Genomic DNA, 13109 nt, shown 5'->3' with positions numbered 1-13109 from the left:
ACAGACACCCCAGCAATCCCACCCTGTGCCTGAGAGCATTGTTCAAATGCTCCTGGAGCTCTGGCAGCCTCGGGCCGTGCCCATTCTTCCCCCTCTGGGGGAAGAACCTTTCCCTGATCTCCTGCCTCAACCTCCCTGACACAGCTCCAGCCATTCTCTGGGGTTCTGTCCCTGGTCATCAGAGAGAAGGCACATTGCTGTCACTCTGTCACACTGTCACTAGTTCTCAGATCTATAGCCTCCACATAGTGCAATGCTGAGGTGGGAAGGAAATGGAAGGGGAATGATGCTGTGAAAAAGCAAGTACGTTTTGGGAGGCAGGCGATGGGCTGGGTGATCTGCAGGAAGCAGGGGCAGAGGGTGGGTCCTGTTCCTGGCCAGGCTGCAGCAGGGCCTGAGCTGATGCTGCTGGTTCATCCCTGTGGGAAGCACATGCAGGGGAGCACAGGGGAGCTGTGGTTCCCAGCACCCCACCCATGTGGACATACCACAGCCTCTCCATTCCCAAAGCCCTTCGCGCTCTTCACGTCGTTCCTTCCTTGGCAGGCTATGGAAATGCAGATCAAAAAGCAGTTCCAGGACACATGCAAAGTGCAAACTAAGCAGTACAAAGCACTGAAGAATCACCAGCTGGAAGTAACTCCAAAGAGTGAGCACAAGACAATTCTGAAGAGCCTGAAGGACGAGCAGACGCGGAAGCTCGCCATCCTGGCCGAGCAGTACGAGCAGAGCATCAATGAGATGATGGCCTCGCAGGCGGTATGTGCAGGGGGTTCAGGGGGCTCTGGGGCCTGGCAGAGTTCTGGTGCTTCTCCAGCCATTGAATTATAAAAACTGTTCAAATAACACATCAGGTGGCACTTTGCCTCTTGTAGTAAGTGTCCTGTGGAACATGCATCCTTCCCCTGCTCCCCTCACGTGCTGGGGTTTAGAATTGGATCTTCTGAGGCTCTGCCTCAGTGTGAACAGAGAAGCTGCTGTTCATGAAGCCCTTCCTGCCTTCTCCCTCTGCCACCAACACCAGCGGCTTTGGGAAGAAAGAGTGGTGTGTCACTTGTGTCAGAGCAGAGGAATTGCCAGCGGGGGTTTGAGTGTTGTTTTCCCGATGCTCTCACAGCTCCGGCTGGATGAGGCCCAGGAAGCAGAATGCCAAGCCCTGAGACTGCAACTCCAGCAGGAGATGGAGCTGCTCAATGCGTACCAGAGCAAAATTAAGATGCAGACAGAAGCACAGCATGAAAGGGAACTCCAAAAGCTGGAACAACGGGTGTCGCTGCGCAGGGCACACCTGGAACAGAAGGTACGTTCCAGGGGGGATTTTGGGGATACCTAGAGCTGGGCTGGGACACGGAGCAGGGGTGGAGCTTTGCTGGGAGGCTGCTGACTGTGCTCGTTTCAGATCGAAGAGGAGCTCGCCGCTCTCCAGAAGGAACGCAGCGAGAGGATCAAGTTTCTGTTGGAAAGACAGGAGCGAGAGATTGAGACGTTTGACATGGAGAGCTTGCGGATGGGCTTTGGGAATTTGGTCACATTAGAATATCCCAAGGAGGACTATAGATGAGGTTAAATTTCTTTGCCATTTAAAAAAAAACCAACACAAAAAGCAAACAAAGTAAGGATAAAACTTGCAAACCCAACATTCCCCATGTTGACGGGCGTGCTCTCTCTCTTTCTGTCTCTCTTACTGACATCGTGTCGGACCAGTGCCTGTATATTCTTACTCCATCAGGGGCCCCTTTCCCCCGTCACGTCCCGGTGCAGGACAGCTCCTGGCAGTCTTTTCCATAGTATGTCACAGTATTGATGTCTCTGTGCAATGATTAAAAATGTTTCAGTGAAAACTTTGGAGACAATTTTAATGGAGAAAAAAAAAAAAAAACATAAAAAAAAAACCCAAGTGGATGTATGTTGCTTTTGAGCAATCACTCATTTTACCACCAATCAATGAAAGTACAAGCAAAAAAATATTAATAATTAAAAGATATCTACGATCCCAGGGGGAGAGAGACTGAATCCGCAGCCTTACCTTAACTAGCTGCTGCATAATTTTATTTTATTTTTATTTTTTTGGTATTTATTCATCAGGAATAATTAAATAATAAAAAAAATTTTATTAAAGATTGAAAAAAAATTTGATACATTTTACAGAAAAAAAAACTTAATCGTGCTGTACATATCAGTGGTGACATATTATTACTTTTTTGGGGGTGGGGAGGGGCGGGGCAATGACGTGGTGATTTTTAGGAGAACCATGCCAGGGGCAGCAGGGACAAGCCCTGGCCTCTAGGCATATTCTTGATTGTATCATAAATCATTTTCTGCTGTCGCAGAGAATGTGAATACACTTAAATGAGCCCACAGGATCCCAGTAGCACAAATTGGGCTTTGTCAAATCGTGTATTTTGTGTATAGAAGGAATTTAAGGAGAGCTTTTACTTATTTTCATATTGTATTTTAACTGTTTCTCTGATCAAAAATTTTTTTACTTCTTTCCCCCGCTCCTGTCCCGCTCCAGCCACCCCCCACTCTCCAGTTCCGTTCCGGAGCTCAACACTGTCTGTTAGATCATCCCAGCCCTTTTCAGTTTTTCTTTTATTTGTTTTTTGGGGGTTTTTTTTTGTTCCTCCCCCAAGTCCACCCCCAACCCCATGATCTTGGTCATAAATATTGCATTATTCACACTTTCAAACTGTGTATTTTCTTACAATAAAAAGAGGAAAAAAAAAGGCTTTACTTCTTTTGCATGCACTTTAAAAAAAAAAACAACAAAAAAAAAGGACAAAAAAACCAACAAAACAACAAAAACATTTTTCAGGTTCCAGGGAAGAGCATGAATAACTGTCAGAGCTTTTAATTATATTTGTAAATAAAAGTGTTCATCACAATGCCTGGCTGTGTCATTGTGGGAGGGGTGGCTGTGGCCCAGCACCAGGTGCAAGGTGGGGACGGGACACATTCCCAAGTGTCCCTCAGCCTCAGGGCCTGGTTCCAGAGCTGGTTTCCTGACAGTGGAGGTTTTTAGGGTAATGAATTTTTTATTTTGTTCATGTCAGCCTCGTGAGCACTGCTCCAGCCTTAACTCTGGTGGGCCTTGGTCTGGAGTAGCTGGGGATGTTTTCCTGGAAAACCATCGATCCTGTTGAAATGTTTTAATGGCTGGGCTGAAGAACTGCCCCAGGGCAGCATGATCCACCTTTCTGAGTTATAGAATCCCCAGTTTTTACAGGGCTGCTGCTGATTCCTGTTTGTCAGACCATTGTCATGGCAGAGCTTACCATTGTCATGGCAGAGCTCTGATACAGTAGCTTGAAAAAAAGGGGGAAGGCTCTTGATTCCATGAAGTTGAATTGCATTGGCTTCACCTTTTTTACATTTTTATAGCCATCAGGCTCGATCAAAGGCTCATTTCTGCTCTAAGCACATAGGAGACACCTCCAGGCCTGACTGCAAAGCTGCTGCAGGAGCAGGAAGCACCTGGGACCTGCAGCGAGGCTGGGAAGTGGCTTCAGGTCAGTACTGCTGGGGTGTCAGATCTGCTGTGGCAATGTGGGGGCTCCTGTGGAAGGAAGGAGCCTCCACAGGTCTGGCAGTGTGGGGAGATCTTTTGGAAAGGAACTAAAGGCTGGTAATGTTTTTAAGATAGAAAGACATGACAGTTTTGAGCTGTGTCCCTCCAGCCTCAGTGTGTCCCATGAATGGGGAGCCCCGGGCACAGGGTCCAGCCTTGTCCCCAGAGGACAGGAACCCTACAGCACCACACTGCTCCCTGAGCATTGCCCTCATCCCCCAAGAAGACAACCAAGCACACCAAGTTCCTTGGGAAGCTTTTAATTGCACTGTGAGCAAACAGCAGGTCACCACAGGACTGAACAAAAAAGTAGTCTCAGCTTTGAGTGGCAGCAGAGAACAGAAGGAAGTTCTCCAGGCCAGCCCCTGCCTCCCCCTCGAGCTGCACCTGCACTACTGTAGTGAGGCACTGGTCAAATGTAGTACAGTGAAAATTAAAAAAAAAAGGGGAGGAAGTTTCCCTTAGACTGCACTCTCCTCTCCTGGAAAAGGGAGTCTCCACAGCCAGCATCCACCCCAAAGTGGTTCTGTACCCACAGCCCTGCCACCTCAAGCCACCCCAAGACAGCAGAGACTCCCTGAATTGACACTAATTCACAAAGGCTTTTGCTTCCCTTAAGCAGGTCAGTTTTCTAGGGCCACCCATCAGCAGCTCTCTAGCTAGGATACCACAGGCATGAGCACAGGCCTGGACACAGGGACACAGAGCAGGGACAGCGACGGGGTGACATTGCCAGCGGCCAGAGTGGGACAGTTGGGTTCAACTCATTAACGAAATGGAACTACAGTGCTGTGCCCCACCCGTGGGTGCTGCAGTGCCCCACAGGCCCCGGCCCTATTTCCCCGAGAGCTGCTCGTAGAGCTTGGGCACGTAGTCATCCCACTCGGCCTGGTAGCAGGTGCCCGCCACGGGCGCCCCCAGCCCGTACTTGCTGCGGAAGGCGGCCACCTTGAACTTGCCACGCTTGTCCCCAGAGCGGTTGGACAGGACGGGCTCGTTGCAGGACAGCTGCTGGGGCTGCTCGTACACCAGCCACACGTAGCGGTGCAGACCTGCACAGAGGGACAGAGTCAGGTGCTGAGGTGATCCCTGGAGGTGGCTAAGGATGATGGAGATTAAGGCAGCTTAGCAAAGATGCACTAGATAGGCTTGATCCTTGCTCGTGCTGGCTGTGGCTACATGCAGCCCCCAGCAATCCTGCACAGATCATTTCCACAGGCAGTTTCCTGCAGGTTTCCTGCAGGTTTTCCCCCCACACACCCTTCTGCACTGGGTGGTGATCCATGTAGCACCAGGGGGGAACTGCTGCAGGCACCAACCTGTTCCCTTGGGAGGCCCGGAGCCAACATAATCCGACATCACGGTCCCACTGCCCACATTGTTGCCTTTCATGTTGGTCACCAGGAAGTGATGCCACTCCCTGAAAGGAGAGGGCAAAGAACAATCAGACTGGCAGAACCCCAGACAAAATCCTTTGTCACTCCAAGCTGCTGCTTTTCCATGAGGCTGTCTGCATAGGGTAAACAAACAGCTGCCACTCCTGGTTTGCCAAACCCAAAAAACATCAGTCCCAGAGCAGGTACTGCTTCGCTGGGATGCACAGCCTGCCAAAACCAGCTCCATGTGGCTGCAGAAAACCCACAGCCTCACCTCTGAGAATGGGTATTCCACACACTGCTGAGGCTGACTTGGGGAAGGTGAGCTGGTCCCAGATTTATGATTCTGCCACCAGCAAAGACCTAATTCCAATTCACGTGATTCCAACATCCATGTGATAAATTAGAGCAAGTAATAAATGCTGTGCTGCTCCAACTACAACAGACCTTTGAACACCCCTGGGAAAGGCAGCTGCTCCTCTTCAAGCTGTCCCTGGCTCAAGGAGTGATGCAAGGACACAGTTTCTATGCCAAGCCACAGCCCCACAGCTGCACCTCAGGCAGAGCACAGTCCCACCTCCTCCTAAGCCTCTGCTCAGCCCAAGAGGGATGCTCCGTTTTCCCCAGGCAAGACACGGAGCTGCCCAGCCCCATTACCTGAACTTTGGGTCCTTCCGACTGGGCGCATCAGGGTCTGTGAGAACCAGGGTGTAAAGCTTCTGGGGATCGCAGCCGTCCCATTCGATGCTGGTGGGGCGATGCTGGACCTGCAGGGATGACCACGTTAGCACCGGCCCCGCTGCCAGCGCCAGCCACCTGCCCTGCACACAGGGCCAGCATGACCTGCGCTGGCAGCGACACCCGAGGGGCTCCAGACCATTCGTGCCAGCTCCCCCTGCCTGTGAGAGCCACGGGCCTTCTCTCCCGCGGCACGGCCGCCCCCGTACCAAGGCCGGCCCCAAAGCTCAGCCCCTCTCTCTCCCCCCGCAGCCGGCGAAGCTCCGGCGGCGGCTGCCGGAGCGACCGCACAAGGGGCCCGACCGCACCCCGCCATTTTGCCGCGCCAACCCCCGCGCGCGGGGCCGGGCGCTGCTCACCTGAGTGGGCGTGAGCACCTTGCCCAGCTCGTCGATCTCCACGGAGCCATACTTGACCCGCAGTGGGTGCGCCGGCTTCTGCTCCACCTCGGCGAGGCTCAGCGGCCCGTCCCACTGCGCCAGGTCCACGGGCATAGCGACGTTTGCGGCAGCTGCGGCAGCTACGACAGCTACGGCGGCGGCGGCTCCGCGCTGCCCGCCCCCCGCGCCCATTGGCGGAGGCGCCGCCTCGCTCCTCTCCCATTGGTGGAGACGCACCGCTGGCCGCCCCTGAGCCAGCTTTAGGGCGCCCCCAGGCGGGGCCGAGGGGGGCCGGCCGAGCTGCGGTTACCTGGGGCAATACTGTCGCCTCTGCCGCTAATTAGGTTAATTAATAATTAATGTTCCAGGGCCCAGTTGGGAAGCCCTGTGTGTCTCAGCGCTCTGCTTCACGCATGCCTTGATGCTTCCAAGCTGCCATCTGTAAGGTATCCTGGAGAAACCCCTGGAGAAACCCACGGCCCATGCTGTGGGGTTACACAGAGGAATAACCTTTTATCTCTGCTCTCCGCGCTCCGCTGCTTGTGGGGTGTCTCCAAGTAGGTGGATTGCAGTAGCTCTCTGGACGTGGAGGTCGCAGACCGCTCAAGGAACACCGCTCTCTCTGGTTTACACGCGGCCCGTCCATGGGCGGTACCGGGCCCCGCTGGGGCCGCCCCGCGTGGCGGGGGGGAGTGAGGTGACCCCAAGATGGCGGGCGGGGCTGGGGGGGGGGGGGGTCTCAAGATGGCCACTGCCCAAAATGGCGGCCCTGAGGCGGCGGGGCCCGCTCGGCGACCCCATCACGGGCCCCTCACGGGCTCCAGCGGGCGGGTCCCCCCAGCCGGGCACGCCCGCCCTTCCCTGGCCTCTCGCCGGGGCGGCGGCCGGGCAGTACCACCTCCGCGGCGCTCTGGCAGCGGTACGCAGCCATGCAGCTCCCCGGCGGGATGCCGCCGGCCCGGTTCTTCCTCGCCCTTTGTGTCTGGAGGCTGATGCCGCGCCGGGAGGCCGCAGGTAGCGCGGGCTGAGGGGAGGGGAGTAGGGAGCTGTGTCCCTTTTTCCTGATCCTGGTCTTCGCTGGTTGTTTTTAGTCACCTCCAGAGGTCCCTCAGCAGTCCCCTAACAAGCACCCTTATTTGACACAACTAAAATATCCAGGTCTTTGCTGGCAGAAGGCAGCTTTGCCCATTTCCTACATCCTTAACGCCATCCCTTCTCTTTTCCAGGAACAGATGAAGTGGTCTTTGGGCAGGTGGGAGGAAGCATCCTCCTTTTATGCCGCAACGTGTCCAAGGAAGCTACCGAGGTGGTCTGGTTCCAAGGGGATCCGCACTCCTTTCCACCTCTCTTCTCCTCGAGGGTCTCCTTCCCCCCGGACGTCCGCTTCTCCCTGGTGGACAACAGCTCCCTGAGCATCACCGAGCTGCGTGTGCAGGACGAGGGCAACTATACCTGCAGGGAAGTGCTGAACAAGACGGACCATGAGCACAGGGTGCAGCTCCTGGTGGCCAGTAAGTCATTCCCACAGCTGAGCTTCCTCCCCTTGGCCTTCCACATCCCCAAATTCATCTGGCACTGGTGGAAAAATAATATTAAAAAAGTGCAAGGTGGCTTTATCATGCAGAATCTCTCTCACATCTGCTCACAAGCACCAAAATGTGTGTCCAAATGGCTTGTCACAGATCTGGCATGTGCAGGGGAAATGCCAGCTCTTAAGTCCTCACTGTGTTTCTTCTTCATTGCTGGTGATAAACGAGTTTTTGGGCACATCTTCCATTCCCAGTAGCTATTCCAGGGGGCCCCTTTGCCTCAGAATCTGGCTGACTTGAGCCTTCATAAACCTTGGGGTGGGGCTGCTGCTCACTGTCTGCTTTCCGTTGTTTGGGATAGATGTGCTGTGCCATGCCTTGGTGCCATCCTTTCAGTGGGAGAACGGAGAGGGGTCCCCAGCTGAGGAGTCGTACAGTGCAGCCTTCTGATAATGACGGAAGCACAAAATTCCTCAGGTTTATGTGGGAGCAGTGTCCTGAGAGCGTGCCTGTTATCAGCACAGGCCAGTTCTTCCAGCACTATTGTATCTTCTGGTGCCCTCTCCTCTTTCTATCTCTGTTTCATTCGTTCATTCCCTTAGAAATGTTCAGAACACAGGTGGAAGTTCGGGCTGGAAAGCACTTAAGCTGGTTAGTTCCCTCCTGCTTCTGCCAGGGCACCATTATTTTGCCCTGATGCCTCATGTATTCCATGGGAACAGCCCCCTCCAGATTAGCAAGGAGCACAGGTCCTATGCCTGGTGCCACTCTTGGGCCCTTCAGGATTGAGAAGAGGGAAAATCCACTGCTTTTCCCATTTTGACCCTCTGTACTCCCTTGGCCCCTTCCTCTTTTGCTGCTCTTCCCATGTGTGCGAGCTGTTTGCCTTCAGGGTGTTCCTTCCTTTTACCTGTGTGTAAACATTGCACCTGTTTTGTACAGATTAACCTCTTGAAAGTTTACAGGAATAAAAATTCCCTTCCTGCAGCAAGGAACAGCCCACAGATGGGCTGTGCAAGGATTGAACCCCAGGCAGCTGCAGGGAATAAATATGTAGGCACTGGGCTTAGGAGTGGGGAGCCCCAAATCTGGAGCACTAGGGCAGAACACTCGGGAGAAAAACATATTTATGGGGTGCCAAGTGTTGGTGCTGCACTCTGAACTTCATTTATTAGCCTGGAATTAATTGTGTGAACTAATTTCCAAATATGGCAAAGGTGATGTGGGCATGCCCTTTGATAGGTAAGAGAGATTTCTGGAGGTGCTTTAGGTCAGCAGGAGAAGCATCAGCAGAAGTTAGAAGTTTAACCTCTAACCTGTAGCAGGGCCCTGTTTTTTCACAATCCATGTTGGTGGAACATCTTATCCTGGGCTGGAGCAAATTTTGGACACAGACTTGGCACTGCTGTGAAAGAGCCTCCCAGAATCTGTAGAGGCTTTGTGTGGGAATTACCAGCTGACAGTCTTCAACCTGTCCCATGGGTGGTACCAAAAAGTTCTCGTTTTGTTTAAAACTGCACTTTGAAAACACCACAAGCAGTACAGTAAACATTCTAGTGACAGGACAAAGGTGCAGCCCTGCCTTCTTGGGCTGTGATTCTGTGTTTGTTTTGGATGGGAAACACCTGTGAAGGAGACGTGCAGTTCCACACCTCCCAGGGATTCCATGGCACATCTGTGTGTGGGTTGATACAAGCACTGTTGGCTCTTCTGTGGGTCAAACCACAACAGGTCCTTTTTGCTGGTGTTTTGTGAGGTTTTAAGGTTTGGGAGAGTGGAGATTTTTAGGCTTTTGGTTTGGTAACTGTGGGAGCAGATCTCTTGTTTAGACAGAGTTGTGCTGGGAGAGCCTGGGAGTTCAGGGTGCAAAGCTGATGGCTTCAGGAGGCTGTTCCTGAGGTCAGCACAGAAAGTGCAGCTCTGGCTGGACATCCTGGAAGGGCTGTGTCCACCTGGACGTCCTGGAAGGGCTGTGCCCCACTGATGTGGGGCAGTTTCTGCTGGTTCAGGCTGACAGGGTGCCATATTAACCACAGCCAGGGTTTGGGATCAGTTTGATCCTCCCCAGAGCTGGGACACAGGGAGTGTTGCAGGGAACTTTCTTGCCAGAGCTGGGCGGTTTCAAAGATCACCCGAGGCGTGTGTACAGTTCCTGGAGAGCCAAGCCCCAGGAAGGTGCGTTCTTGCAGCTCACACGAGGGTTTGCCTTGATGTTTGTTTTATTAATTCAAGTCATTTCAAAGTCCCCTGAATAAATGCTCCCCAAAATAAGCCTCAGACATCCCTCTGACTCCTCTGGTGTGGGGCTTGCTTTGGTTTGATCTCTTGGTGGGGTCTTGTTCAGCACTGGATTAGGCACACATAGGGGCACGGTGTGTTAATTCTGGATCAGAGTCCAGAATTCCTCTGGCTGTTAAACCAGCACATGCGTGGATCTGTGTGTGGAAGTAGCAGCTGGGAGAGAGGCAGGACTGTGCCTTGTTCTCAGGTGGTGACTCCGTGTCCCTCTGTGGTACCTGTGGCATGAGGACCAAGGCAGTGGGATTTCATTCTCCCGCTGCATTTTTAGGTGTTTATCTCATTTCCATTGGATAAAGCCGTGGCAGTAATTTTTTCCCTCCCTCAAGGCTTGGCTGCGGGGGCAGTGACAGCCCCTCAGGGTCCCTGCTGGCTGTCACTTAGAGCTGCACATGCCTGGGGCTGCGGGATGCAGCTCGGGGAGCAAGACTTGCAGGGAAACAGGAAAGATTTTTCAAGGGGAATGATGACAAATGAATTCCAGCCCTGGCAGTGTTTCTGACCACATGCTGTCCTTGCTGCTAGATCCACCACAGGCAACCCCGAAGTGCTGGGCTGAGACCTCCTCATCAGGGCTGATGCTGCAGCTGTTCTGCAGCTGGCCCGGGGGGTACCCCCACCCCACCCTGCACTGGAGAGAAGAGGGACAGGATCTGGAGAACTCCAGTTGGGTCATCAGCTCCACCAGCTCCTCGGACACCCACGTGGAGATGCTGAACAGCTCCCACCTCTCCCACCGAAAAGTCTTCAAGTGTGTGGGTAGCCACGTGGTGAAGCAGGAGCAGCCTGCCTGCACTGTGGAGATAAGTGAGTGGATTTGCTGCCTCATTAACTGTTAATGAAGCTGCTGAAAGTGGGGCAGGTGGGTACCCCAGTCATTCCTTGCTCTCCAGAGCACTGAGGTGGTCAGGGAAGCCAAGAGGCAGCATGGCAGGGCGCATGTGCAGCCCAAGGCACAGATGTCCTGCAGCTGAGATGCATCACGACAGGGTTGCAGGTGAGCTGTGTTTTGGGCCCATCTTCAGGGGCCGGCAACTTTCACCACAGCAGTGTTTTCTCCTGTGGAAAGCTTCCACACACCTGCATGAAAGCAAGAGGTGGTTTGGGGACTATGGGCAGCTTGAGATGGAAGTTTGGTAGTGTTGGGTGTAAGGGTTGTGTGTGCCCTTCAGGCATCTCAGGGATCTGAGCGGTTTGTGAAAACCTCGGCTGTATTTATCCTCCAAGGATTGTCAGGGCTTCTTCACAAGAGCTCTGCTGACCCCAAGGATAATAATACCTGGGCTGCTCTTCTCCTGTCTGCCATCTACCTGCTGGCTACCTCAGACCACTTTTCCCTGGGGATATGAAGACAGGTGTCAGAAGGGGCTGAGCACCATGAAAGCTGCTCAGGTCACTCCTTGGGAGGCTCTTGAGTGAGCCAAATGCCAAACCCACAGTGCTCAACTCACAGATACCTGCCTGCCTCCCTTCTGTTAATGATTATTAATCAGCCAGAAACTTGATTGCTCGTTATGTTAATTGCCTCCATTCCCTCCTTGACTTCTGTTTTTGTTTTTGCCTGGGGCTGTTCAGAACTCCCTTCCCTGGAATCTGAGCCCCCCCAGACCTGCTTTGTGGGTGACAACGTGACGCTGACATGCCGGGTGACCGAGAGCACTCCGGCGGCTCGGCTCAGCTGGCTCCGGGACATCACCCAACCCGAGGTGGAGATCCAGCCTGGGGGGAGGTTCCTCATCGCCCACGAGGGCAACGTGTCCCGGCTCACCATCCAGAACTGCTCCCAGGGCACCGATGGCGGCTGCTACATCTGCAAGGCCCAGAACCCCGTGGGGCTCAGGGAGCTCTTCATCTGCCTCACGGTGAAGCGTAAGTGGGGCTGTGGCAGGAGGGCTTGGGGGCACAGCACACCCGCTCTTTGGCTTGGACTGGGAATTCCTCATCCATCTGTGTCCCGGTGACAAGCTCCTCCTGTGTCCCCTCTCCGCAGAGCCAGTGAACATCGTTGGTGTTGTGGGTGCTGTGGTGGTCCTGTCCCTCCTGGCTGTTCTCACCGTCACCGGGGTTGTGTTGTACTACAATCCCCTCCTGTGCCTAAGAGGTAGGGATTGATTCCTCCTTCCTGGGGGTTTATCCCTAACCTGCTTGTCCCTCCCAGTGCTGGAGTCAGTCAGGGTTGCCTGTGACCATGTGGGGGAGGCAGGGATTGTCCAGTGGCACTGCCAGGGGGGCAGTTTCTAACACTGTCTCTCTCTTCTTTCCCATTCAGGTGCTGCATTCAGGTGAGTGTTGACATTCCTCAGCCCAGTCCCTCATGGCATCACTACTCTGCATTCCTGTAGGGCAGAGAACCCCTCAGCCTTTCATCCAGTTTGCTCTGCTGTTCCCAGGAATGCAGCCTCAGGGGATGTCTTAGTGCTGGTGGACTCTGAAGACGATGAGGAGGGGAAGGGGTCCGAGGAGGCCCTGAGCAGCTACACTGAGCACGAGGCCATGGCGCTGGTCAGTGGGAGCAGGGCCCAGGCTGCTGACCTGAGCCACCTCACGGAAGGTGAGGAGCCAACTGCTCCCTGCTGATGGGTCTTCCCAGAGGAATTCCTGATGGCTGGTGTAGCTGAGATGCTGCTGCTCTGTGCCCTGTGTAGGTGACGATGACAAGATCCATGGCAGGCTCTCCCCACAGGAAGGGAGAGAAGAAATGTGAGGCTCATAGCTTCTGTCCCTCCTTGGGGAAGCACACAGAGCTCCTGCTGGAATCCAGCGTCAAGCAGGCCCTCCTTGTATGTGGCTGAACACAGGCTGTCAGTGTCCTGTGCCAGGACACTTCAGGCAGAGCCATCCCAGCTCTCTCTCCACCTACCCCTTCCACAGTTTCACTCCATCCTTCCCCAGCCATGTTTCTCCATTCCTTCTCTCCTCTTCCATTTCCCATCTTGTTTTGGGTGTCCTTAAAGCAAGGTGACTCCCAGCGCAGGCAGAGCATGGGAACACCCACTCACTTCAATGCCTGTGACAGACTCAAATTCACATGTGGGATTCTGGCTCAGTCTCCATGAGCAGCTCTGGGATGGAGAAAGTCACCATGGGGCTGCAGTGGTCCTGGGGTGAGGGAAGAAACAAGGCGTGTGCAGGCAGAACATGGGTGACGCTGACTCTGGGGAGGCTGAATTGTTTTTATTATAAATATTTCCTCTATTCCTTCTGTGGTGTTGCTCTGTGT

The 13109-nt window shown here is 53.8% G+C and overlaps 3 protein-coding genes across 11 annotated transcripts in view; 2 read left to right on the top strand and 1 right to left on the bottom strand.

Annotated features, from left to right (window-relative positions):
- TAOK3 (TAO kinase 3) overlaps positions 1 to 2885 on the top strand; it is a 77960-nt gene extending 75075 nt beyond the window's left edge. For all 9 annotated transcript variants that reach the window (XM_069030481.1, XM_069030480.1, XM_069030486.1 and 6 more), the window contains 3 exons: positions 547 to 759; positions 1118 to 1300; positions 1400 to 2885. In XM_069030481.1, coding sequence (XP_068886582.1) covers positions 547 to 759; positions 1118 to 1300; positions 1400 to 1561 — 558 coding nt within the window. In that variant the 3' untranslated portion in view covers positions 1562 to 2885. The remainder of the gene's footprint in view (positions 1 to 546; positions 760 to 1117; positions 1301 to 1399) is intronic.
- A 927-nt stretch (positions 2886 to 3812) lies between these two features.
- PEBP1 (phosphatidylethanolamine binding protein 1) lies at positions 3813 to 6256 on the bottom strand. Its single transcript, XM_069030492.1, has 4 exons — positions 6042 to 6256; positions 5602 to 5711; positions 4888 to 4988; positions 3813 to 4620 (listed from the first exon to the last, which is right to left on the bottom strand). The coding sequence occupies exons 1-4, from the start codon at positions 6252 to 6254 to the stop codon at positions 4403 to 4405; spliced, it is 642 nt and encodes a 213-aa protein (XP_068886593.1). The 5' UTR covers positions 6255 to 6256; the 3' UTR covers positions 3813 to 4402.
- Positions 6257 to 6806: 550 nt separating this feature from the next.
- Positions 6807 to 13026, top strand: VSIG10 (V-set and immunoglobulin domain containing 10). Its single transcript, XM_069030491.1, is given in 10 exon segments — positions 6807 to 6856; positions 6858 to 6969; positions 6971 to 7076; positions 7289 to 7573; positions 10415 to 10696; positions 11465 to 11758; positions 11880 to 11990; positions 12159 to 12171; positions 12280 to 12440; positions 12535 to 13026. Coding segments are annotated over 10 exon segments (1473 nt in total). The 3' UTR covers positions 12594 to 13026.
- The last annotated feature ends 83 nt before the right edge of the window (positions 13027 to 13109 follow it).

This window comes from Aphelocoma coerulescens, chromosome 15 (assembly GCF_041296385.1).
Source record: "Aphelocoma coerulescens isolate FSJ_1873_10779 chromosome 15, UR_Acoe_1.0, whole genome shotgun sequence".
Classification (NCBI taxonomy): Eukaryota; Metazoa; Chordata; class Aves; order Passeriformes; family Corvidae; genus Aphelocoma; species Aphelocoma coerulescens.
Note: the sequence above shows the minus strand (reverse complement) of the source record. Positions and strands in the feature narration are given on the sequence as shown.